The sequence below is a fragment of the Cyprinus carpio genome, chromosome A19 (assembly GCF_018340385.1).
Source record: "Cyprinus carpio isolate SPL01 chromosome A19, ASM1834038v1, whole genome shotgun sequence".
Lineage (NCBI taxonomy): Eukaryota > Metazoa > Chordata > Actinopteri > Cypriniformes > Cyprinidae > Cyprinus > Cyprinus carpio.
In genome coordinates, this window is record NC_056590.1 from 20,084,867 (window position 1) to 20,112,560 (window position 27,694).

At 38.6% G+C, this 27,694-nt stretch overlaps 1 protein-coding gene across 2 annotated transcripts in view; it reads right to left on the reverse strand.

Annotated features, from left to right (window-relative positions):
• Positions 1-27,694, reverse strand: part of LOC109107572 (CUB and sushi domain-containing protein 2-like) — a 273,002-nt gene that overhangs the window by 10,740 nt on the left and 234,568 nt on the right. For both annotated transcript variants that reach the window (XM_042776949.1, XM_042776948.1), the window contains exons 47-66: positions 23,873-24,061; positions 21,708-21,854; positions 18,190-18,378; positions 16,377-16,562; positions 15,938-16,132; positions 15,428-15,601; positions 15,150-15,323; positions 14,867-15,040; positions 12,272-12,460; positions 11,972-12,145; positions 8,824-9,006; positions 6,781-6,957; positions 4,638-4,817; positions 4,351-4,524; positions 3,994-4,167; positions 3,636-3,709; positions 3,428-3,539; positions 3,120-3,299; positions 1,924-1,989; positions 1,611-1,772 (exon numbers count right to left, since the gene is read on the reverse strand). In XM_042776949.1, the coding sequence (XP_042632883.1) occupies positions 1,611-1,772; positions 1,924-1,989; positions 3,120-3,299; positions 3,428-3,539; positions 3,636-3,709; positions 3,994-4,167; positions 4,351-4,524; positions 4,638-4,817; positions 6,781-6,957; positions 8,824-9,006; positions 11,972-12,145; positions 12,272-12,460; positions 14,867-15,040; positions 15,150-15,323; positions 15,428-15,601; positions 15,938-16,132; positions 16,377-16,562; positions 18,190-18,378; positions 21,708-21,854; positions 23,873-24,061 (3,273 nt within the window). The remainder of the gene's footprint in view (positions 1-1,610; positions 1,773-1,923; positions 1,990-3,119; positions 3,300-3,427; positions 3,540-3,635; positions 3,710-3,993; positions 4,168-4,350; positions 4,525-4,637; positions 4,818-6,780; positions 6,958-8,823; positions 9,007-11,971; positions 12,146-12,271; positions 12,461-14,866; positions 15,041-15,149; positions 15,324-15,427; positions 15,602-15,937; positions 16,133-16,376; positions 16,563-18,189; positions 18,379-21,707; positions 21,855-23,872; positions 24,062-27,694) is intronic.

The window sequence follows — 27,694 nt, forward strand, 5'->3', positions numbered from 1 at the left end:
CGTTGTGCACCCGCCTATAGGCACATATTATTAACGCGCTCTTTAAAGGTGCCATGTGTAAAAATTGAGGTAAAAATATCCAAAAAATGACCTACACGCATCAAAAGAATGAGAAGAAATAAGGGCGATTGATGTCATTAAAAAAATGTTCAAGTTATAGTGCTGCAGAGATATCAACCTTAATTAGCATTAGCATTACTAGCCACGGCCCGACAGGTGTCCGTAATACCAGTTCGGCCATGGGAGGCGGTATGCGGGCAACACAAACCACCAGCCACACCTGCTTACACGAATAACTCGCACGGCTTTGTGGGCGTACTTGAACCTGATGTCAAGCAACCGCGAGCTCGGAATCACATCAATTAAAATCCGATAAGAAAAGGAGCCGAAACAGAGTAAACATCGGGAACTGCTTTCCATCGCTGGAGACAACTGATGGACTTGAAAGAAATGAGCTTCGACTCCGAACTTGCAACATTTCTTTTGGATTGGTAAGTAAGATGCTGTTAGTATTTCGCTAGAAGTTTGTTTTATATGTTTGCGTATTTTTTTCGGGAAGTTATAACAGAAATGTATCGAAGGCTGTTCGTGGCTAACCGTAGCCTGCGTTTGATAGTAAGCTAGCTATGCAACTTACCCACAGATCCGATCCGGTTTTCACCTGTTATCTACCAAAGCCCGTCTCTACCAAGCTGATGCTAAAATGTAACATTACCTAAGAAGCTTGAAATGTCTTCGATGATAATGAACCCGAGAGAGAGAGAGAGAGAGAAGAGAGAGAGAGAGGGAGAGCGCCCCGGCCCGCGCGCGAGCACTCACTCACTATATTCAGAGCGGTCAAGTTTTTGAAAGCTGTGAAGAGTCAATTGCGTGTGTCTCACGGTGAATGTGCAGAGTTGGCAGCTCTGGTTACGTTGGTTGGCGCTAGCTTGGTCAACATCACTGTCTGATGTTGACCAATGATGTTTGACAGAATGCTGTCTGTCAAATTAATTTAATTCAAATAATGTGTATATACAATTCAAAATGTAATATGAACAAAACGAATATGACATATTCACTGGTAAAGGTGAAGGGGAGTAGCTTGAAGATGTCATGTTTCAAAATCACTTGACATCACCCAACGTTCCTCTGGAGGCAAAACGTCCTTTAGGCTTCGGCTATGGCTCTCCCTAGGGTTGTTGTGAAGGTAGGGACGGAGCATATATACTATGCCGTTTCTCGTTTGTTACTCTAGAGTAGACCAATTCACTTTATTGAGGCATATTGCCCCCATCTGGTATGGAATGTGGAGTATGACTTGATTTTTTTGCCAGACATTACACATGGCTCCTTTAAATAACAAAGAAAAAATATTGTGCCAGACTTTAGACCAGGTTTAAGTTCCTCAAAATAGCAACGCGCCAACAATGCACCTGAACACACCTCTTTTTTAGTTTAATCGCGCTCGGGCTCGGTTCAGGGCAACCGTGCCTAGTGTGACAACACAAAACACAGTGCTTACAAGTCAGAAAATTACCAGTACCTTGTTGCTGAAGCATCACAAATGAGTGGTTGGTAAAATGTGTTGTGAGGTTAAAAAAATAAATAAATAAAAAAAAAACACTCACCAGCCAGATTAAGCTGTACTCCGCTGTGGTCCATGAGAGTGCCATTGACCCGATTGCTGAATGGTTCAAAAGCAGTTATGCTAAGCATTGCTGGCTGCTTCTTCCCTAGATATTCGTATGAACCCCTCCAAAGAGAGTTCTTAGCAAAAACCCCACTTGGCACTGAGATAGAGGCACAGAAAAGAACACAATGAAAGAAACAAACATAAGAGCTACTGTACATTCAAGTGACTAAAATTTTTTAGGGGAATATTTAATTAGCTTGCCTTTCATTAAAAGATTACTTTAATTTATGGTAGACGGTGAAACTTACCAGGTTGCTTTGTGTTGGGTGGCTCTTGAACTGTTCCTACAGTTTTTCCGCTTGGTCTGTTATCAGCTAAAGGACAAGAATAAATATGGTGTCAGATGAAGAGTCATAAAACACCTGACAGGACCTTTCACAAGCAGTACTAATAAAAATGCTTACATGACTAAAAATAATATACATCATATTAAAATTAATAACAAATGACTGTTGCAATGCTTAATAAGCAAATAAATGTGGTTTGGTTTGTTTATACTATGCATCTTCAGTTATATAACCCGCGGTCATAATAAAGGAACTGTACATTTAACACCTTGTGTACTATTTGCGGACATCTGGCTTGGACTTTGTTTTCATGTCTATTCCTATGTAGTGATAAATCTATGTGTTCCCTGTGCTATTTGGACTGAACATATAGACTTTGTATGATTTGGAATCTCACTTATTATATCTGAAAACCCTGTGAAGTCGACTTTGCAGGACATTATAATATTACTGGACACAAACAGTGGGGAAAAAACAGATTTATTAGATGTCATACGACTATGTTCTCTGGTCTCCCACAGGTGCTGTAAAAAACTTTCCACTTCAAAAGGCCAGAACCCTGCTTTCATAGCTTTATTATAAAATATTTCAGCCACATATTTCAACAACTCTTAGACTGTGATGAATTTAGGGTTTAACTTGAGACTAATGCCATCCTCCTTCAGCAAAGTATAAAGGAAATTGCTAATCTTATATTTCTGCCCTATATGCTCACAGTCGGCATGGTAAATACTGTATGGGAACTGTTTATGTGATGATATTTTATAGCAGTCTGGGCTTTCCAAAACCAAAACAATGCATTCCACTGGGCTAATCAGAGCTCTACTAATATGAAATTTCAACGATAACATGATGAATTGGGCACAGCGATCATGCCAGTTGTGGAGATGAAACAGGTGGACGTGGCCATTTATCAACATTTGTAAAGAAGAAAAATCACAAAGTGGTGGAATACAGTAAATCATTAAGTCTGTCAATAAAGCAGATAGGCTACACCAAAACACACATGGTATTAAAATGCTCAAAGCCAATCGATCAATTTCTTTTATATTTAAAAAAACAAACAAAAAACATTTGCACGTAAAAGCACATTTTAGTTCAGTACATTTTGGTTTGTGGGCTCACACACAGATATTTATAAAGTATTTTGTACATACGTCCACACAATGGAGGTTTCCCTGTCCAGCTGCCATCAGCCCTGCAGGTGCGGTGTTCTGACCCTCCAGCAAGGTAGAAACCAGGCTGACAGGTGTAGATGAGTGTATAACCCAGAGATGGCAGCTCTATAGCACCTACATCTGCCTGTGCAGGGAGCTCCGGCTGATTACAGTGATGAGCTGAGGAGAGAAATAAGAAAGAAAATCTTACATTGGAGGGTGTATTGTGGAAAAAAAAAAACAAACAAAAAAAAACCCTAAATAACCATACAAATTCAGTGAAAAAAGGTTGCAAAATTGCGGCTAACCGATGCACTCAGGCTGCATGCCACTCCAGGTAAGGTTGGGGAAACAGGTCCGAGAGATGGAACCCAGAAGGAGGTGACCCTTTCTGCAGCTGTAGTATACTGAACTACCAATCTGTTGATATAAACACACAAATAGTCAATAAATGACAAGAGAAAAAAATGTGTTCCAGATGAATTGATAACAGCCTTGGTTTGATGTGATTAGCACCTGATAGCCTTGAGAGTTGTTCTGGTGGCCAAAGAGAGGAGTGCCAGGATCTACACAGCTGGTGTGGCTGGGATCTGTATTAGATAGATTAATAAATTGGGGAAAAAGGTGGTTCTTTAAAAATAAATAAGTAAATCAATCAATAATTCATTAATTAACTTTTGAATGGAAATGTGCAGGATTGCCAGGTTTCGAAACAAAACTAGCCCAGTTGCGGTTTTAACTCCATAGAGGAGAAAACTGTTTTGCAATATAGTTCTTTCTTTCTTTCTTTCTTTCTTTCTTTCTTTCTTTCTTTCTTTCTTTCTTTCTTTCTTTCTTTCTTTCATGTGAGGACAGCATGAATACATCAGCTGACCTATGCAAGACGGCTGGGTTCCACTCCAGGTTCCATCATATTGGCAGTATCGGCGAGCAGAGCCAACCAGGATCAAAGGCGGGTAACATGAGAATGAAACAGAGGACAGGTATGTGAACCCTCGGTCTTCTCGCTTGCCCTGGGCTGGTATCCCTGGATCTCCACAAAATACAGCTGCAGAGAAAGAGAAATTCATTGTGGAAAATATTCCACTATAAGGTTTTAACATCATCACACAAAACTTACAGCCTAAATTTAAAAACATCCAGTTAAAAATGTTATATGTGGATTTAAATGCTGAACATTTCTGGTAAAACTCAGATTCTATTTTGAGGCTTCAGAAAAATTCACACTTACGAAAACACTGAGGCCTTTCGCCACTCCAGTTTCCTGTGCCCTGGCAGGTGAGGACAGTGGGAAGGGACAGCTGGTAACCCTGATTACAGCTATAACTAATGCTGGACCCCCACTGGAAGTCAGACCCCACAACCTGACCATTCGGGATGCTGGGAGGTGCTCCACACACAATGGCTGCAGGAAGACATAGACAATATGTCATGTTGAAAAATAAAATAAAATCACTCAAGATATCAATCATTTGGAAGTATACAGGAAGCTTCCATTCATAAGAGGTGGACTTAAACCTTTGCAAACTGGCTTGGTGCTGTTCCATGTGCGATCCTTGGTGCAGATGAGTGTGGAGGCACGATCAGCATCTACAGTGAAGCCTGGTGAACACTGGAAGCTCACAGTGTGGCCATACGTGAAGTCACTGCCCAGTCTGATACCATTAGCTGGCACTCCAGGATCTCCACAGTTAATGACTGGAAGTGGGCAGAGAGAGTAATGTGAAAGTCAAAGGAAGGCTGGAAGCCATTTGTGGTGCGATAAGAGGAAGTACATGGCTGAATGACAAGTGTGGACAAGTGTGCCAAAATTCTGATGATTTGGAACTATTTTATAATTAGCAGTTTCATTGAAATAGATAACAATTTTAGGCAGAAACATTTTCATATTAAAAGGGTCATAAACTGGAAGCAACAAGATGTTTTATCACCCTTGGTGGTGCATTTAAATTAATGAACTGTTTGAGGCATCAGCTTTGGGAGGATCTTTCCTCTAGACACTTCCTGTAGTCTGAGGCCACCGGCACCCGCTCTGTGCCAAAGACACCAATGTGTCTGGAGCTGTAATGTTTGCACGTGACCACCATTTGCTCCGAGCCTGAACAGTGAGCATTGTGTTTTTATGAGCATGGCAAGTCACTCGGGAGGCTGCCAAGAGGGGGACAGGGCTACTCTCTATCTCTCCAACACAGGGCTGCTATGTAGACGTCCCTGATCAGCTTGTGTCCAGGGCTGGCATAATGGAGAACACTGTGCTTCATTATTAATTCCTGTCTCACAATGCATTGAAAAGCTTCAACAAAACCAAATCAAATCCAGCCTACGGATTCCTCAAGAGCTCAGCCACAGAGAGCTGTACTATTCAGAGCAGTTTCGCGTAAGAGAATCAAACCATCCCTTTCTAAAGCCACTTAAAGACCCTATGAAAAGACACCATGAGAATGGTTGATTTATCCAGCATGGCCTTCAACTCGAAAAGTGGGAATTTCTAACTTGCTATTTAGTAAATTGCAAAAGAAAGCCACTTATAGTTAGTCTTGGAACATGGAAACTTTCCAACTCAGAACCGTGATTTGCTGAGATGGTGTATGAACATGGTGTCACTCAGAAAGATGCAAATGGGCAGCAACAAACATTTACTTTTAAGCAAATAAAAAGCGTTAATAAGTCAAAGCTCCAACATTTGCTAAACAAGTTTTAATACTAAAATACTTGCCAAGACAAATGTGTGCAAATGATGTAAATTATCCTCTCTCTTCATAATCCTGCAGAATAAGTGCTTACTTTATCCTCTGCAATTTATCTGCTAGGAGCAAGTCTTTGTTGACAGGTGAACAACTGCAAAGCTAACAATAATATTTCAGTTAGCCTTTGAGTACCTAGCTAACAGCTTAGCACAGTGCTAACTGGCTTTAAAAAAAAGCTCTTTTGATTAGACAGAATATGATTTCCAGCTAGCATGCTAACTTTTTGATCAGCCATTGGGGAAGAGGGATAGGATGAATAGTGAATTGCTACATGCTAATGCTATTCAGTGGTAGGTACAGTATCATTGGGGGAAAGGATGTTGTCATTCTAGAAAATATTGTATTGAACACATATTTACAAATATTGCATGTAAGACGAGTCATCAATAATTTTGGTTGATATTCCCCCGGAAAAGGACTATACATTTAAAATGTGTATATTTGCTACTTTTGTCAACTTAGTTTAACTAGTATTTACTATTGATGGACTTCTAGCCACATAACTTTTAATTTCAAGGGGTCTTCAAGTCTTACCTAAAACTTTAAAAAGGTAAGGTGTGGTCACATTATTTACACACAGTTCACAAAATTTTAGCAAAAAGTTCCATTGTTTATTGTCAGTAGATTAATGCTATATGAAGCACTGTTCTCACACAGTCACTTTGAAACTAAGCAGCTTTCTGTTGGTTAAGGCATTAAATCCTATTGACCAACTTTAGCTTGTTAAATTTGCATGAGGAAATCTTCCTCCTTTGTGCTAAATTCCCAATCACATGGATTCCTACTAAAATGACTTGATTTCAAGAAAATTCATCAAACAATGGCTAATGTGACCATAACTTTCGTGATGCTAGCTTTAAAAAAAAATGGAAGTCTGATCTATCTAAACTCCTGTTGAGGTGTTGTTGGGGCACCTGTGCATTCCGGCATGTCCCCGGTCCAAGTGCCATTGACTGTACAATGCCGAGTGAGCAGGCCAGTGGAGTAGTAGCCCTCTCTGCAGGAGTAGGTGACAGAGCGGGAAAACACAAGTCCATCATGGAACTGGATCATGGCATTGCGGGGAGTTCCAGGGTTGCCACAGGAGACCACTGCAAAAGACCACAAGAGAACATCAGATGGGATCCAGGTGCAAGGGAGGCTGAAACACTACTAGGCAACTACACAAATCATAGGACATACCCCTCCTCCGACCTGGACAGTTATTTGTTAATTTAGCGTTTAATTAATAAACACATTTACTGCAGGAGATTTCATACATTAGACAATCCTCTGCCCCAGGATAGGGCAGATGGAGCTTATTCATTGGTGTGTGCCAATAAAGAGCAGGTGGGCACACACTCACAACCAGGGACGCCACCAATATGGGCTAGAGGTTTGAGCACTGGAGACTTGCCAACATGAAAACAGAGCACTTGAGTGGTGAATACTGATTTTAAAATAACAAACAGCAAACCTGTTATCATCTGTAATTATGACATACCACAGTGTCCTTTGGCTCAGATTTTGCATCAGGATACACATTTAAATTGCAAATCAAGGGGTGATCCAACACAGTACCAAATATGATTATTAGACAAACCCATATTTGAATGGAATCATGTTTTGGGCAACAATAATTCACCACGTATTGCGGTCTGCATAATGTTTGGTGTATTTTCTAGCAAGTAGAGTATGAATTTGTGCCAAAATACTGTTTCACCGGATAGAGAACCTTTGATGTCAATTAAAAAACCAAAAAAAAAAAGATCAATTTTAAAAGTGAATGAGCCTTTTTACTTTTGCTTTGTGTGATATTTGCATAGTTTGGATAGCAAAAATAGTATTTGATTTGTATTTGATTAATTATGTTTTATTTTTTTTTGCATCACGTTTCACCAGTTGACAACCACTATTTTATAGTATATCACATTAATATAAAGCACACCAAGTCTGAAAAGAATGGTCCATTTCCTCATACAAGTAAATGTAAAGACATCAAACATTTTCGATTAGTACATAAACGAAAAAAGTCATCTTGATTTCCCCTTTCACTTTCAGACGATGAGCTTTTATGTTGAATTAAGGATGTAAATTTTAGGCAGTTATTGATTTGTTCTCTTTAAACGTCAGCATTTTCTGTAAATCCACCTTTTAAGCCACCACAGTTTGCTGAACTGGCATGGATAACAATAGCCCAAGGGTCAAATCAATAAGAGAAACACAAACTTAGGCAGACACACACATTTCAAATGCACAACTCCTAAGCACTTGGGAGGTGGGAAGGGACTGAGATGACAGAGTGCTTTTTAAGAGATGCAAAACTAAAAATATCTTGAATGTTTAGGGGTGACTTAACAAGATGTGAGATGAAACAAATGGCTGGTGTTAAAAAAGCAGGGTAAAAAAAAAAATGTCAGGCGTCTCCACATGGGTAATTAACCTGGGTTTTCTGCTTCTCTGACATACCTTTCTTTGGGTTGTCAGCCTGACTCTGCAGGCACTTTAAACAAAGCAACACGAGCAGAATAATAATGCTATTTAAGAGAGAAGGATAGAGTGCAAACACAGCAGCCCAGTGTCCAGGGGACCAGCAGGGCTGGCACAGTCGTTTGGGCATCTTGACTGGATATAGTGTTCAGCATGTTGAGAAAAAGTAAACACGGTACAAGTGGAAGTGTAACATGTGTACACCCCAGGTGTACTGAGCCACTTTAAAGCTACAGACAGGAACCAATCAAGATGAAAATAACTTCTCGCCAACCACTTTTTACCTCAGTCTGTCTGTCTCCATCTCCCTCTTTTGTTTATACACAAGGGAATTTGTGTGCAGAATCAAACTGCTATGAAATAACTTGCTGAGAAATTTGCATAGGCTACAATTTTGGGTGTAGCAGAATCTTCTAGAGGCAGAAGAGATTAATCATCTGCGTTCAGCCGCATTCTTCTGCAGACCATCCAGGTTTCATTTTTCTTACCATGGCACTCAGGCTGGATGCCCACCCAGCTCCCATTAGCCAGGCAGGTTCGTTCAGAGGAGCCCTTCAGAATGTAGCCAGGCTCACAGCTGAATCGTACAATGCTCCCTACGGAGAACTCCTCTCCCAGACGGATCCCGTGCACTGGAACGCCAGGGTCTCCACACATTCCAGCAGAATCACCTGAAAAAAAAAAAAAAAAAAAAAAAAAAAAAAAAAAAAAAACACACATACATATGAGCACTTCGACACTTATTTTTATATGTAATACTTATTTTTCATATAGCAGTGTTAACAATAGGTATATCTTAAATCAAGCCCATAATATCATTTTTCACTTTCTTCATTTTGGTTTGGCTTTTAAAATTGCATGATTTAATAAAATATATAAATAAAATTCATTTAAAGTAAAAAGAAAATAAATGCTGAACTTACAATACAGGGATAAGGGAGCGATTTTAGACACAGCTCATTTAACCAGTAGACACATGAGGTGTGGAGAAACTCAATGAAACTAAATCACTCCTGTTAAAATCAATGGAGTCGTCTATACACCGCAAGTACCATGGGTTTCAAACCCTTGGTGTTGTGTCTATGTACAATGAAAATACCCTCAAACCAGTCCAATTTAGATCCTTTGACAGCGAATGACCGGAAAACTACCATCTAGATGCCCCACAGGACTTTTAAACTTGCTCTTTATTACATTAGGTTCTTATTTAAAGAAGTTAACTGAGATTTACACAAGATGATGAGAAATTTCATTCATATTTATTGAACAACTCTTCACATTAGACCTGGCAAACAAGATGAAAAAAGAGGCATCACAGCGGCTTGGTTTAGGTGATAATTTACTTTGGATAAGAAAGCACCAGGGACAGAAAATTTCCCTTAATTTCCCCACTCATAATGCTGACGTGTGCGCTCCATGGTGCAAATCCTCTTATTCTGATTCACTGATGCATTTACAAATGATCTTTCTATTCCCTATATATCCCCTGGTAATGCTCAACAAACAATCACAGATTCAAAATGAAGGGTGAGTCTTTTGGTGAAGGGCGCAGTAAATATTAAAGAAATACTACTATTTATATATAGCATACCATCTTCAGAAACTCACACTGACAGGCCAGTTATTAACCACAAGATGTCTTGCCTAATGCACTTTTTGACAGAGAAAAAAAAGCTTTAAAAGCACTGAGAAAATAATGAATTGTGACATTAACCTGTCAGTGGTTTTACAGCCAGGGATGAAGCTCTTCTAGCATATCTGAGGGCTGCAAAGGACTGATGTGTTTATAGTGGAGCAGGGCAGCTCATTACCTGTCAGGCATGTGGGAGTCTGTGTCGCCAAGCCCAATATGAGAAGATTAAACCAGTTTATGAGGGGACACACGCTTTGCTCTTCTGGACACTGCCTAGATGGCAATATTGTATTACCACCCACTGATCTGAGCTGTAATCCTGAGGCCATTGATCCATCATCTCACAGCTTACGAGACCTTAGAGATGGTCTCAAACAGAAAAAAATGGAGCCCATGCCCCACTGTACATACACATTATATGGAGAAAAAAAAAAGTATTGGGACATCTTAATTATTGAATTCAGGACATCAGGACCAGGTTTCAACCAGACCTATTGCCACAGGTGTATAAAAATCAAATACCTAGCCATTCAGTCTGCATTTGTGAAAAAAATAGGACGCTGTGAGTAGCTCAGTGAATTCAAGCATGGTACTGCGATAGGATGCCACCTTTGTAATGAGACAGTTTGTGAAATTTCATCCTTGTTAGATATTCCATTGTCAACTGTAAGTGGTAATATTGGAAAGCGGAAGCATTTAAGAACAGCACCAACTCAGCCACAAAGCGGAAGACCATCAGAATATCACAGAGCGGGGTCACCGAGTGCTGAGGAGCATGGTCTGTAAAGTTGCCAGTGCTCTGCTGATTCCATAGCTGAAGAGCTCCAAATTTCCACTGGCATTAATATTAGCACAGAAACTGTGCGGTGGGAGCTTCATGGAATGGGTTTCAATAACCGAGGAACTGCATGCAAGCCTCACATCACAAGAAAAATTGTAAGCGTAAGATGGAGTAGTGTAAAGCACGTCACCACTGGACTCTGGAGTAGTGGAAACGTGTTCTGTGGAGTGATGAATCACACATCTCTGTTTGGCAGCCTGATGGGTGAGTGTGGGATTGAGCACATTACCTGCTTGACTGCACTGTGCCAAGTGTACAGTTAGATGGAGGGATAATGTTATGGGGCTGTTTTTCAGGGGTTGAGCTAGGCCCATTACATCCAATGAAGAGAAATCTTAATTAATGCTTCAGTATACCAAGACATTTTGGACAATGCTATGCTTCCAAATTTGTGGAAACAGTTTGGGGAAGGCCCTTTTCTAATCCAGCTTGACTGTGCCCCAGTGCACAAGGTAAGGTTCATAAGACATGGTTGGATGAGTTTGGTGTGGAAGAATTTGACTGGCCTACACAGAGCCTTGACCTGAACCCCATCGAACACCTTTGGGATGAACTAATAAGTCTCATAAGTTTACATTCCCTTGTGAGAGAATCTGTGAGACTCTTTAATATCTACAAAAACATAGGAGGGTTAATTAAATATAATAAAATAAAATAAAAACTGTTTTATTAGTACTTTGATTTAGTACTAAAGACATGGCATAACGTATTTGCATATACTCCACAAGACAACATATTTAACTCAATTTACACGAATTATCATGTTCAAAAGTTTTCATTCCCTTCTTAATAATGCTACCTGATTGAACATCAGTAAACTTTTTGATAGGTGTGTATAAGACCTTGCATTGTCATGAGTTGCAAAGCTGGATCTCAGCATATAGTCACTGTGAGGAAGAACTCAAATGTGCAGAGCCTGCTGGGAAACCAAAGAACCTGCAGTACCTGAAGGTTTTTGGCAGCTTCATTGCTCAGGACAAAATAAGGACTTAATCACAAAAGATGTTTCGAAATGAAAGTAGGTAGTCTAATTTGTGTAAACATAACAGCATTACAATGAAACATATTTCAAAAATATTTTTAATACCAATAAAATACGAAATAAAAATCGCAATAAAAACAGACAGATGATCATGTTGAATAGGGAAAAGATTTCAAGTACCGGAGCAATGTGGCAGGGAGCCGCTCCACTGGCCATCCAGCTGGCACATGCGGGTGGTATTGCCCACAACGCTGCGCTGGCCGATGCAGCTGAAGCGGATAACGGAGCCCACTGTGCGTCTGTCCCCCGAGATCTGTGCATATGGAGGCATGCTGGGACGATCACACAGAACCACTGCGGCAGACAGAAAAAAAGGGCAAACCTTATCTACAGTGCATGATATCAGATAACATGCATACACAATTCAGAGTAAAGTAGGTTACAAATTGAGTAATGGTTTATCGGGTTAAGATGACTTACGGAGGCACTTGGGTAGGGAGCGGTCCCATGTGCCTTCGCCTTGACAGCTCAGAGTGCTGGTGCCCAGCAGGTAGTATCCAGGGTTACAGCTGTAAGAAACTGCGGTCTGGAAACTGTAACGATGAGGCCCGCTGGGCAGGACCTGTCTAATACCATTTTCAACATGTCCCGGATCAGTGCAGTTCACAACTGAGACGCAGATAGAGTTGGCAAGAGAAAGACAGACAGAGAGAAAGATGGTTATGAAGAATACTGTCACGAAGCACACTGCAATTCAAAAGTTTGGGGTCAGTTAGAATATATATATATTTTTAATTAATAATTTAATTCTGCAAGGATGCTTTATATGGATCAAAAGGGACAGTAAAGACATTTAGGTTTTTCTTCTCTATTCATCAAAGAATCTTGAAAAAAAAAAATGTATCACTGATTCCACAAAAATGTTAAGCACACAATTATTTTCAACATTGATATGAAATGCATTTCTTGACCAATTCAGCATATTAGCATGATTTCTGAAGGATCATGTGACACAGAAGACTGAATCAATGGTGGCTAAAAATTTGATATCACAGGAATAAATTAAATTTTAAAATGTATAATATTTCACAGTAATATTTCATAATATTACTGTTTTAACTATTTTTGATCAAATAAATGCAGCCTTGGTGAGCACAAGGGACTTTTTTTTGGCATAATTAATTTAAAAGAGACTTTTGTGTACATTTCTATCTTGGTCACAGTAATTCATCATATGATGATCACATCACATGATCACATGATGGAGAAAAAATTATATATCCATATTTCCTGTTCCTGTTCGATTCTAGTAAAGTCTGCTGCATCCACCACGGCCAGCCAATCTAAACGATGAGCAACTGTGGCATGCAAATCACATTAAGCATTCATTTTTGGCCTTGTTTGTGCCATTAATTGATTTGTGCAATTTCTTTAGTGAATTGTGTGAAATAAACGACGCTGCCAGTGGGCATAATTCATTTTTCCTGATATGCAACCAAACAATTTTCAACACACAAAATGCCACAGAAAAAGATGATTTACAAAGAAGATTAAAAGCTTCTAGAAAAACTTCTGTAAATATTTGAAACCACATAAACACAAACAGTTGCTTCATTAATGTCTGGCGCACGGTCTGGCTGAGGACATGAACTGGGCTAAGAGAGAGGAGAGATGGAGACATATCGGTGGTGTGTTAGTTATGAGCCAAAAAAACAACAACAACACCAACAACAACAACAAAAAAAAAAAAAACAGAGAACGGTGGAAGATAGGGAAGAGTGGGAATTGTGGATGATGGATGAAGAATCAGAATTCATTTTTATTTTTTATTTGTTTTAGATATTAAATAATATAAAATATAGTGCAAGTGTAACTGAGTAGGCAATAATAGGCCATCATGTTAACCTGTGTTTTGTTCTTTGAGTACTTCAACTGATTCTAACAAATTTAGCTAAACACATTTCTGGTGACATTCTGTGTGCAATTACTGGGAAACAGTGAAGCCAAATGAAGAGAACAGGCTTCCTTATTTGACTCCAGAGTGTCCCTTCAGCTTTTTCAGGCCAGCAATGTTCCCTTAAAATCTCTCCTTTAGGGACAGCTTCTCAACGGAATCACTTTCCAGAGTAGAAATGCATGCTAATGCCTTTAATAGCTCTTAGTAGAGCCAGCCAAAGCCATTTTCTATGATGCATCCATTTATAACTTATAAATATACCAGGCAGATTTTTAACTAAAATGTTAATGGTTAAGTTAAAAATAAATACAGAAATAAAATCAATAGAAAGAAAGAAAAGAAGAAAAATAAAAGAACTAAGGAAAACAAACTGTTTATTTGTGCTTGGCCGTAATTTGATATTAAAATTGATGCTCCCGCTGGCCAGTGGCAATTTTTAAGGAAAGGTGGTTCAATTATCTTCAGATATAAGTCTAACCAACGTATCTGTGTGGTTTAGGAGGCCATTTTGGAGATAGAAGTGGCTCACTCAGAAACAAATTGGTGCTGATTAGCGTGGCTGTGCAGAGGCCTGATTTATGCAGCTCCGAGCTCATAGCATTTTTTCACCGGCTCCTTTTGTGCCATTAAACGGGCGTCTTCCCACACTCAGTGCTAATGATGGACCATGATGGAGAAGAGACCGTGACTGATATGATCAGACCACTTCAACTTCCTCAGTCAGAGTAAACACACATTTATAATCTAAAGAGGGGGACGGGTTGAGGGGATGGATGATGCAACTTCAAAGAGTCAAATTTAAAGTAACTGAGTGATGCATAACTTGTGTAATTGTTTCACTGTTTCCAAAAAATATTAAGCACACAACTGTTTTCAACACTGATGATAAGAAATGTTTCTTGAGCACCAAATCAGCATATTAGAATGATTTCTGAAGGATTATGACATTTAGCTTTGCCATCAGAGGAATAAATTACATTTTAATCAGTAGTGCTCTTTATGGCACATTTTGGCTGATATATGGCAACTCTTAATTAAACATCTTCAATTACACAAAGAATTGCATAGACTGTTATTGTCTAGATCTGTGCCAGTCATCTTTAACCCATAGGACTTACTTTTACACTTGGGCAGAGCATTGCTCCACTGGCCGTTGGGCTGACAGTGAGACTTGATTGCACCCTGCAGAACATAACCAGGGTTGCAGGCGAAACGCACAATGTCGTTAAGGTTAAACTGCGTTCCCTGAGTCACACCATTAGCTGGGGTGCCTGGATGTCCACAGGTGATGGCTACAGAACATCAGAGTGACATATTAATATCCATTTACATGATTATTTTATTTCCAGAGGCATAAAACTGTCAAAAGACATCGAATCAGATTGCTTAAGCAACACGTACGGACACAGACGGGAGTCTTTCCGGACCAGCGGTGGTCCTGCTCACAGATGCGAACGGACACGCCGATGAGTCGGAATCCAGGATTACACTGGTAAACGACACTGCCTCTGTAGTTGTAATTCTCTCCAATGATCTGGCCATTCACAATAGGCTCTGGTGTGCCACAATGTCCAGCTGTTGAAAAAAAAAACATTGTAAATGCTCATTTGGAGCATATAAGGGTATATTTTCTCTATTTATTGATGAAGAAGTCCCATAAGGGAAGTAAAGCCACTCACCAAGACACTGGACCTCAGCTCCACTCCACAGGCCATTGGACATGCACTCTCTCACTCTGGAGCCAACCAGAGTATAACCCGTGTTACAGGAAAAAATGGCAGTCGCTCCATACACGGTTAATGTTCCTATTTTATTCCCATTTGGAGGAGTTCCAAGGTCACCACAGGAAATTACTAGGCAAATTCAGATGAAGAATGCATTTGTAATTTTTACTTTTTTGGAATTCTGAATACAAGACACATTGGAATTTCTGAACTTGTCCTGAACTTGCATTTTTTTCAAACTTTACTTAAAATTAAATCACAAAATACTAGATATGGGGTTTTCAATTAAAGTTTGAAAAATCATCATAATCCCCCCCCCCAAAAAAAAATCCATCCATTCTCCAAATCACTTATCCTCTGCAGGACCATGAGTTTCCAAAAAAAAAAAAAAAAAAATCATAATTTGAAAATGCTGTGGTCTCTATGCATATGTATTGACGTCACTATGGTCTATATTGCACTCACTTTCACAGGTTGGTCTTGGCTCAGGGTAATCCCAGGTGCTGTTAGCTTGGCAGCGGATGACCCTTTGACCCTTGTAGAAATATCCAGGGTCACAGGTCAGCATCATCATGGCCTCATATTTATTCTGCATGCCGTAAATAAGCCTCCACCTCCCATGATCCACTGCGGAGTGGCCGATGTCAGGGCAGGTCACAGCTGAAGAATCAAAGTTAAAATTAGTTTTTTGATTTTGACCTAAATACAGTGTGACATATTTTTTAAATATTTAATTCTTCTAATTCATTTTAACAAAATCGTTCCATTAGTTTCCATGTTCAAACAAATTTTTTTTTTCAAGACTTCAAATAGTTAACAGAATAATACACATTTTATCTTTTCCTTCTTTTATCAGTCTTTTATGTAAATAAGAACAAACTGATTGTGGTCCTCATGAACTCACGGACGCAGCGTGGGCGGGTCTCCATCGGGCTCCACCTCCCAGATTCTTGACAAAGTGTTGACACCGGCTGAGCGTTGGCCAATCGGAAACCAGGATTACAAGAGAATGTGACTCTAGAACCGAGAGTGAAGTCCTGCCCGATGACAGTGCCATTCACTGGCACAAGGGGCATCCCACAGGAAACAACTGTGAAGGAGAGAAAGCATTTAGGTAGTCAGAATTATATACTCAAGTATTTCCTAAGAAAATGGCTATTTAATTTTCTATTTCTTTTTTCAGTGGTTATTGTGAGGATACAGTGAGCAGCAATGTGACTGTGCAAACACAAGCTTGCAGTGGTTCTAGGAAGGTAAACAAGAACAGCTAGAAAGCAACGGGCACAAGCCAAGATGTAGATTACATCCGGACATGGACTAAAGGACACAGAGAGAATGCCAGAAAGAGTCCTGAATATACCAGCTACAGTAAACAATATAAACACAACAATCTCTGGCCTCAACAGGTATTTGGGCAATTCAGCCATAAGTAAATATAGATCAATGTCATAGATGGTAAAATATAAATCGACATTTATTAGAAAAAGCAAATACTGTAGAAGTATTTAAATATTTTCAAAATACAAAAATAAAACAAAAGCCTAACAAACAAACAACAACAACAAATCTAAACAAAACTAAAAAAAAAATAGTATCATCATTTGTTTGCAGATGATATTTGCTTTAGCATTTTATAATTGAATGCAACATTAAACAAACCAACATTTATAAAACAAAACAAAACAAAACATAACAAATATATAAAAATAAAAGCAAACAGAAAACAAAAACTAAACTAAAACAAATTAAACAAACAAATAAATAAATACTAGTATAATTTTTTGCACATTCCATTTTTTCATCCAATGCAATAACATTTTTGTGGGCTGCTTAATTGTCTAAATATATTTTGGCACCACTGTATGCATCAAATCAGAACACCCGGATGACTGCTGATTTAAAAGTTTGAACGACCCTATATCTGCCTCCTCTCCTCCTCTCATCTTAATTCGTCATTTAGCTACCGCTTCTATCCAATGTGATTTACAGCACACTTACAGGGACATTCCCTCTGGATCAACCCGAGGTTAAGTGTCTTTCTCAAGTCCACAATAGTGATCATTTCATGGTTTTCGGAGTTCATGATTTTTCCCGCTTTTTGTTTGAACCTACAAACTTCTGATGTCCAGTCCAGGTAAGTAACTACTATACCATCCTCTATAGTCATCTACAGTCTCAAAAGTCATTATAATGCCTCTGCTTTCAAATGAATGGCACATAATGGATTTAATATCCATGCCGCTCTTTCAATAAATCATGAATCAACTATGTCCCACTTTGAATACGTTCAGTGTGTTCAATAGAGCTCAAAGGCTTTTGGCCTAAGGCATCTCACAGCATTCCTGTCAAATAGAAATTCACCTATCTCACAGGTGAGGCCTTTGTTAAACAGGAAGTGGTGATAAAACGCAGCACTACTGAGACTGCAAAACAGTAGACCCCGCGGAGGCCTCTGCTTTAGTGGATGATAACTGCCTCTTTCTGAGGAGATTCTCCCCTCGGACAGCACATTAGCAATAGTCTCGCAGCTATGGCTCCTGGCTAACCCATTTATTGTTATGAGGAATTTGACAGATGCAGCCAAGCCCTAAACATTGATTGAATACAGAATTAGCCACGGCGGTGCCGGTCTATCGCAGAGAGAGTTCAGTAAGGAGAGGTGGATAATCGCATCCAGACTTTATCCAAGGTATTTCAGACAAGATTTTCAGACTCACCTTGGCAAAGCGGCACTGGAACATTCCATTGGTAGATGCCCTGCGGGGTACGGGTGCAAGTGGCAATGGTCTGGCCAATCAGGTTGAAGCCCCGGTCGCAGCTGAAGCGCAAGGTACTGCCAAGTTTCGTGCCTGTCTGGCTATGTACCGAGCCGTTCACCGGAGGTTCCGGGGTACTGCAGTATGCCGCTGTGGCACATACAAATATAAACACAGTCAGAAGTCAAAGACACATCAGTCTGTGAAACCTGCTGCTTATTGCTTTTCGATTCCTCATCCTGTTAACTGGAAATAGTGGATATTAATGCAGCAGGGAGCTGAGAAGTGATTTAAAAGATGCATGGTACTGCAGGAACTTGTGGAAGGTCACAAATGATGGATATATATATATATATATATATATATATATATATATATATATATAATATATAAACTCTAGAACTACAGTAAAAATACAACGAGAGTCATCATACAAAGTTATGCTGTTTGGCATATGCAATCCAGGCCACATTGTCTTCTGTGGCACATGAGGTGTCTGAGATCAGATCTTAGCAGGCTGTTCTCCTTGCTGACCAAACAAGAAAATGAATGACCATAATGATACCAGCATAATAAAAAAGGAGGTATGGAGGGAATTACGAGGGAAATGGGGCAGGAATGCAATTTGTCGCATTATTAATTGCTATGACCGCATTATAGGCCTATCTGTTTCACGAGTTCACATGTTCATATACTCCTTCAGTGATACAGGTAAACAGCTTTGGCTAGCTGCCCATAATGCAGAGGCTTGAGGAAGTTGCCCCCCAGACTATTTAATTAATGTAAGTTAATTAGTGTAAGATTAGTGGAGGTTTCCTGAAAGAAATGTCATGGGAGTGAGGCAGTCTGCAAAAAAAAAAAATAAAAAAAATAATAATAATCTTACCTGTATTACTGAAGCAAAGTTAACTTAAGGAGGCAAACTGCACAGGAGATTAATTATAGATATATTCAAGATACACTATATAAAGGATAATGCAAAAATACTGATTAAGAAAATGATTTTCTGCAGTGTAAGCAGCAACTTATGTACAGTATATGCCCTTGTGTTGGATTAGATGAACAAGCTCTTACCGAACTGCCATTTAAATTCCATTAAAACAATTCTAATTTCAGTCCAACACAATGTCTTGCAATGATAATTTCCTTTAGGAGAGTGAGGGAGCACTCACACAGGACACATTCTGGCACTGAAAACAGCTAGATGGCAATAAAAAGCAATACAATGGAATACAGCGGAGGGGTCTTGAGACGTGTTTTTCAAAACTGAACAGCTGTTAACTAGCTAATTAAAAAGTCATATTAAAAACACTGTGCTGATGGCACAAGACTACACAACAGTCAAAGATGCATGTCTGAAACATATACATGGGTCAACAATTGTGCCCCAAGTTAACAATGTATTTATATATATATGTGTGTGTGTGTGTGTGTGTGTGTGTGTGTGTGTGTGACCCAGGACCACAAATTTGAGATTTATACATCATCTGAAAGCTGAATAAATAAGCTTTCCATCGATGTATGGTTTGTTAGGATAAGACAATTTTGGCTATTTGAAAATCTGAAATCTGAGGGTGCAAAAAAATCTAAATATAGAGGAAAATCGCCTTTAATTGTCCAAATGAAGCAATTCTTAGCAATACATATTACTAATCAAAAATTAAGTTTTGATATATTTACAGTAGAAAATTTACTAAATATATTCATGGAACATGATCTTTACTTAATAAAGCCATGATACAAACACACTTTCATGCTCCTTGGCCCTTGTTTTCAAATTTCAAAGTTAATACTGTCAATCTTCAACCTTTAAGCTGCTCCATTTCTTCTTTTTCCAAAGAAAGGCCTTCAGACTTCTCAAAGCCAGTCATTTAGCAAACCTCACACAGTTGATGGTGGCTAGAAAAGGTCAGGAAATAAAAAGAAAAATGAAGAAAGAAACAAAAGAGAGAGGGAGGAGGAGTGAAAGGACCCGCTACAGTTGATGAACTAACAGCCTGTGGAGATAAAAGATGGATTGAGAAAGAAAACGGTACGAAGCTTTGAATCTGTCCCACCATCTGTTTTTGTCCCACCAAGGTATCGCTACAGAAGGGAAACCATATTGAGGACAGAAACCTAGGTGTGCAGCCGCTGCTAACCCAGACTGTCACAGAGCCCTATATCAAAAATCCATCATGCGAGGAGGAAGCGGAAAAAGCAAAACAAGCTGATGCTGAGAGAAAGGACCCTGATGAGCCAGACAAAGAGGTGATTAGTCATTCTTCTGAAACGCTAATGATTAGGAGCATACGGAAACTTTTTAAATATTTATGGGGTAATAACTCAGTTAGAATTACGGCATTGCTCATGAAACAGCGCAATCAGGTCTTGATAGCTTGTGGCAGAGTTTCCTGCGTAAATTCTGTTTTTGCAGCAGGGAGTCATAATTGGTCGTTTTGTGAATGCGTATCTTTAACTGTAAGTTGTCAAACATTCAGGCAGCCGAGGAGTCATTTAATATAATCATTTGTAAGCCAAACCAATAATTTATGGGTAATGGGTCTTTTTGGCTGATTCATTAAAAGAATAGGATCATAAGAGTCATTTGCTCATGATTCAAATTACACTAGTTACACTGTATGTTTGTTTTCACATGCAGGTAGTGAAGACTCAGTATTATTTCACAGTATCTAGTCTTGTTTAAGTTCAAATGGCAACCTCATAGCTTGTATATATATATATATATATATATATATATATATATATATATATATAGTGTTGTTTGGAGACGCAAAACAGTTCTGCTGTGGCTTTAATAGGTAATATTTGCATAAAACAGACAATATTATGTTTACAATATTGTGTTTAAAATATAACACTATATTAACTTTTAATTTATTGAACTGCATTTGTACTATTCTGGAAAAAAAATAACACTCGTGTGATATTGATCTCGCTGCTTGTGTGATATCGCTTATCATGTGATATAAATATGAGTCAAAACTCATACATTGTAATTTTTTGGCCCAATATATGTTTATCAACAGTCAACTGTATGAAATGTAATATGCTGTACCGGTCTGGGGGAGGGGCCAGTGCATTAACTGTGTTAAACTCATTATTTTTCCATAACTAATTAATTGAATTAATGCATTAAACTGACAGCCAATGCTGTTTTAAAACTGCAGTTAAAACAATGCATTTAAAGATGAGCTACTGTTAATTTAATTGCTTAACTAATTCTTTAAACATACATTGTAATTATTTTAATTCGTTTTATTAATAAACAGTTTTCAATAAATCTTTCTTTGTCAATTTGAAAGTAATGTCTAATTTTAATATAAATTGAATATAAAACAACACATCGATTCATTAGTTTAATTTAATAAATTGATTCCTTCATTGTGTTTTGAGAGAACTCGTAGTCAGCAGGAAACAGTGGCTTGGAGAAATCCAAATACAATCTGTATGTGTTGATGATGAGTTTGAATGCTCACCTGAGTAGCGGATTCGAAAGCCCTTGTGACTGGAAGTGTGATCGAAAGACCAGTGCAGGTAAACCTTGTTTGCAGTGCTAGTAATACTAAAGGGAGATGAATAGTTCCCACTTAGAGAAATGAGCAGTGGACTCTGTCTTGAAGGACCTGCAGGATAAAGCAAATCATAAAGTTACCATATATAAGATCCATCTCTGGTCCAAATATCACCTCTCAGACAACATACAGTATGTGTGTATATATATATGTGTGTGTGTGTGTGTGTGTGTATATACTGTAATAAATTGTTTATTTTTTTATATTTTTAAAGTTGGTTAAGTTTTAAGGTGTGTCTGTTATTTGTTTGAGTTTTGACAGTAATAACCCAGAAATTATTTTACTGGTTATTTTAATATTTAAATTTTATTGTATATTTATTTTGTATTTTTAGATTGCACAGGCAAATTTGTGCAAGAATCTTCACACTTTTTTTGGACAACTGGTCACGGAAGGTAAAAAAATTAATCCCACTCGCTTCTCTTCCTATCACTATCAGTAGCCACATATCTTACAAACTTCAAATTGACTTGTTTACCACCAGCAGTGATACCACTGATGTGTTTCTGTCACAACACAGCCTCTCCACCTCTCATGGTTAATGCTGAGTGACAGGGCTCTGTTCATGAACTTCACTGGCGGTACTTTCAGATCAGCTGAACTCTGTTTCGGTCCAGAGAGGTGTGTGTGTGTCTTTAAGGCCATTCCAGACATCATGTTAGTGTCTGGGCCAAGCTGCAGGGAGGTAAATGGATCTGGTGTGATCTGGCTGGCTTTGGCATGTTGTGAAAAGCAAAGTCTGCTTCGTAGCGCAATGGGAGATGAAAGTGTAATCAGCATTGAGCATGCCAGCTCCCCTCAGGAGTGGCTCACACTGATCCCAGATGACAAGCAAATACACACAAGCACTGGCGCTTTATCAGCCTCAAAAAAAGTGTGTAGCACAATGAGATTCTGTGAGGCCCGGCTGTCATATACTAAACTCTATATATAATCTCATGTTTACCTGTTTAATAGTATGTAACAAAATTGCAGAATTTATTTTGCTTATTAAATTATTTTGGTGGTTACTGTAATCTTTTTTTAAATTTATTTATGATTTTATTTTTATTTTATTTATAATGGCTGCGTCCGAAAGCCTAGGCAGCTGACTTGTTTCCTTGCTGCCTTATGAGGCAATGACTTTGCAGGCAGCGTTTTTGCATGAAGGCTCCTCATGAAACTGATTTCGGACAGGCTTCTGAGGCAGCATAACGGTTTAATGATCTACAACAAAATAGAACGAGTTTTGATGATAACCAAACAAATATTTAATTATTATAATACTGATTTCTTGCTAACTGACCACCAAACGTAACGTTCAGACACCATCTTTATTTTTTTATCCCAACTGTCATGGAATGGAACACACAGGATTGTGGGATATCAAAAGCAGCGAAGGATACATCTATGCTGCCTGCAAAATTCGATCAGAAGAAGGTACCTCCGGAGACAGGAAGTGAAGCAGAATTTGTATTTGGATGTGCCTTGATGCCTTCATGCCTTGAAATGCTGCCTCCGAAGGCAGTATGATAGAGCATTCGGATGCATCGTTTACTTTAATCATATTTGTTTACAGCAAAGTTTCAAAGCCACTTTACTTTACTTTACTTTAGGAAAGTTGCATGTCTCAGCTATGGGCCGCTTTAATGATACCTAAAATGTGATGAGCCTCCGTGTGTGTTAGATGACCTTTATGACCTGTAATCCACTTCCTAATCTCAGTCTAAATGGGATCACTTTGACCTCAACAATGTTAGATGACCTTTATGACCTGTAATCCACTTCCTAATCTCAGTCTAAATGGGATCACTTTGACCTCAACAAAGCTCTTCAACTGTCCTAAAGCAATCTCCAGGTGTTGCCTTTACAAGCAGAAGAAAAGGTTTTTTCAACAAAAAAAGCAAAGGTCATCCCTTTTGGCCTCTCTCACTGTTTATTCAACTGTCCTCGTTACTTGCTCACGCTCACACAGCAAGGTTGCCTGTGAGGTGTATGTCACACAGCAAGGTTGCCTGTGAGGTGTATGTCAATAATTGTACAGGAAGCAGAAGAAAAACAGCTTTCTGTGATGTGTAAAATCCACTCACCATCAAAGATCTCCAGCTCATCAAACTGTCTGCTGGTCTGGAAGTGTTCAATGGTGAAAGTGATGTTGTAACCTGAATCCACCTTCACCACCCAGGAGCAGGACTCAAAGTGTGGCAGGCTGCTGCCCGGTGACTGACTCAGGATTATTCCTGTGGATGCTGTCAACACCTCGTTCATAGGACAGGTAACTGTAAGGACAGACAAGAGGTAGATCAGCTCAATACATTTCTACATATGGATTCCAGAAAGCTAAAGCATTTTCTTTTGACTGCATACATCAGCAATGGTAGCGGTGACGCAAAACGCTAAGATTAGCTGTTGCAGACAGGATCTCTCCGAACCCTTAACCATCAAATCAACCTTCAGACCTATTATACTCAATTGCCCAAGGAATACTTAAAAGGAACCTTTATCAAAAAACACAATTACAGATCTATAGCTTCATTTAATATGCTGCTTGAACTTCAGATGCAACAGAAAGTTTGCGGCCTATTGATCACCCAACAATTCAAGGCCCAATACAGTCTTTTTGCAAGCATGCATATACATGGCTTTGTTAGAACACCGAATGCAGTCGATGATAACACAAAGCACCCCGGGCCAGTCTGTCATGAGACTGAGAGGACTGATTACTGTTGTTCAAACGGCTGAACAACCTGGCTCTCAACCCCCAGTCTGCAGTTTCATCTCTCAGTCACTTATATTCCTCAGAGGCCCGCTGTGACATTTCCTCACATTTTTACCTTGAATTCTCAGGCTTTATGCAGTGGCCTGTCTTGGGTGCTTCCCTCAAATCTTGGAAGCCTGTCTCTTATTCTCTATGTGGCTGTCGAATACAAAATAAGCATCCAAATACAAATCAAAACATAAGGATAAACCCTCATCTCATACACAATTCTATTATTTTGTCTCAATTCTTCTGCGTGACGTGGATAACATGGATGAGAGGCCGCGTACGGCATGTCTGAAGCTGAACCCGGAATCAGATAAGAGGAACTGTTATAATGATGCTTACGTTTCGGATATGAAATATGGATTTTCTATTACTTGTCTTGCTAAATAAACACGCTGCTGTTTCAGAGCTCCGCTGGTGTGAATACTTCATGATTGAGTTGATATTTGAATGAGATTATCACGATGGAAGAATTGTTGAGAATTTCTAACCTCACCACTCACCTCCACTTATCAGAATATCGATGGGTGCAGCATGCTAAAACCCTGTAAATAACATGACCCACAGTAAACAGTTCTGTTTCTATATTTGGCCTCTTTAATTGGCTTTTTAGTCAGTCGTTTAGCACCTTAATTGACTAACATTTAAGCCCACAGGTCTGTGCACTGATTAAGATGGACGTTAATCAAACAATAATTTCATGCATGCTGTGCACTGTCCGGCTTTACGTGTCAAACCTGAGATAAGTTATTCGAATTAATTACATTCAGGTTCACAGTCCAGTGAATTGCTCTGGTGACAATGATTAAATTATAAAAAGTTGCTTTGAGAATTGATATGATGTAAATCACACTTGTGGTTTCTAGTCGAGATTGAGCTTGAGCTCGGTGGAGACACAGGAACGATACGTTTGCAGCTTTGACACGTTTCCTTTACGAGGGTAAAATATAGAGGCTCTGGGACTGGCCACAGGCTCTGAGGTGATATATAATCTGAATGTGGTTTCATTGGAGGACAAACATTATCGTGGATGCATATCGATACCCGTTTGTGCCTATCATCACTGCATAAAGCCTAATGCACTCAGGTAAAAAAAAAAAAATACACCGCCAATAACTTACATCTGTGTATCCTGGAGCTCATGCTCACAAATTACATTCTTTAAAGTGTGAGCGGGGGTGTTACGGATCTTTATTTGCTGCTGCATACAGTGCTTTGAAAGCTGAGTGTTAACCTATAACAAACAAAGATTTACTGTAAAGCAGCAAACTGATAGATATGACGAGTTTTTTGCATGCATGTTTACTATATCATAACAGTTATAGGCCCTTGCTTCATTCTTGATATTTATATTGTCAGTATATTTGTGTTTAAATAATTTTATACTGCAAAACATAAAATGAACTCTTGGCATCTATGCTGAGGGCCATATTATATGTAAACTATATTTGATGGAGAGGCGGGGCGGTATGACAATTCAGTAACAATTATTGTATATAACAATATATAACTATATATAACTATATATATATATATATATATATATATATATATATTATATATATATATATATATATATATATATATTTATATTTTTTTTTATTTTTTTTTTGCTGTAAATGTTTTATGCACTTAAATGTATTGATAATTGAAAAACAGCATTTGTTTGTCATGTAAGTCTTTACTGTTCCTCAATTTAATTCTCCTGAATAAAAAATATTTTTAAACGTATAGATACATAGACAGACACTATGAACAGTAGCGTATGCGTGCCATCAGTGCAAAATGTAACACTTGGGTTAAAAGCAGACTAAAAAATTGCAAAATAGCTGATATGCAGCACAGATATATTGTGCTACTGGCTGATGCATTTTTACCATCACACCGCCCATCCCTAATTCCATTCTGCCCCAACAGAATGGGGAAGAGCATGACCCTCTAGACAGAATCTCATCAAAATCCCCATCACCCCAGGCCTTTCACTACGGCGACAAACGGAAATTAACTTGCTCAGGTCACCCTTATCCCCTAATCCACTTTGAAATGGGCTGTCAAAGGCTGAATGTAAACAACAGTTTTGGTGGCAGATTCTGACAAAAGAGGAGAAGGCATGTCAAAACTGCCCTTCTAACAATGGCAGCTGAAGATTATCTACTGTACAAGAGGGGGCTGGTATCTAAAAAGGGTTTTTCAACTTAAAATGTCACCCTTTACAAATATGGCTCCCACAAGAATATACTTTCAGAAAATGGCAACATACAGCATTCATTTCATGATGTCAAAGAAAGGGATACATGTCACACACAAATTGCCAATGTAGGCTTGTGTTCTGTTCACCACATAGTTAAGGACTATCTTGTCCAATTACATGTCTAGTTGCTAGTGGACTTTATAATTAATAGGGAGACATTAAATCACTGGAAATAACCAGAAAGAGTAATGTTTTGAAATGAAACATACACACATTGATTATGTATGCTGGATGTCTGATAATGAGGAAGAGTAGGATTTCAAAATGAGCAAGAGATGTGGAGGTACTTACTTGCTCCATTTGTTAGAATTCAGAAGATGAAAGACACAATTTTACTAGATAAGCATGGCACAGTGTGCATGTATAAAGTGTGTTCATGTGAGTTCTCACATGCATGGAGTGACATGTATAATACATATCTATGAAAGATATATCAAACATAATACATAAACATGAATATTTTATATAAATTCTCAGAATTTTGAATAAGAGGAAAATGCTGCAAATAATTCTAAATTGCTGAATAATATCAGTCCTATAAATAAGAAAACAAATGAAAGAAAACAGCACTTAAATGCCATCAGGAGAAAAACTGCTTTGGGATTTTAATGTCACCATGGTGACAGAAGGGAGGAATAACAAAATCAACATGCTTGTGTGCATGACACCCTGTTTGTCACTGATAAAAATCATATTTTATTTGAGTATAAACACTGAAATTCTAAAGAGTGTGTACATGTTTAAAGAAATTAAGTTACGTGTGAGATTCTCCTACCCTTCATTTGCATAATGACATGGGATGCACTCTCAGCATTTACAGATCTATTTTCTTTCTCTCTGAGTAGGAGAGATAAAAAAAAAAAAAAAAAAAAAAAAAAACATTTTTAATGGGACTGC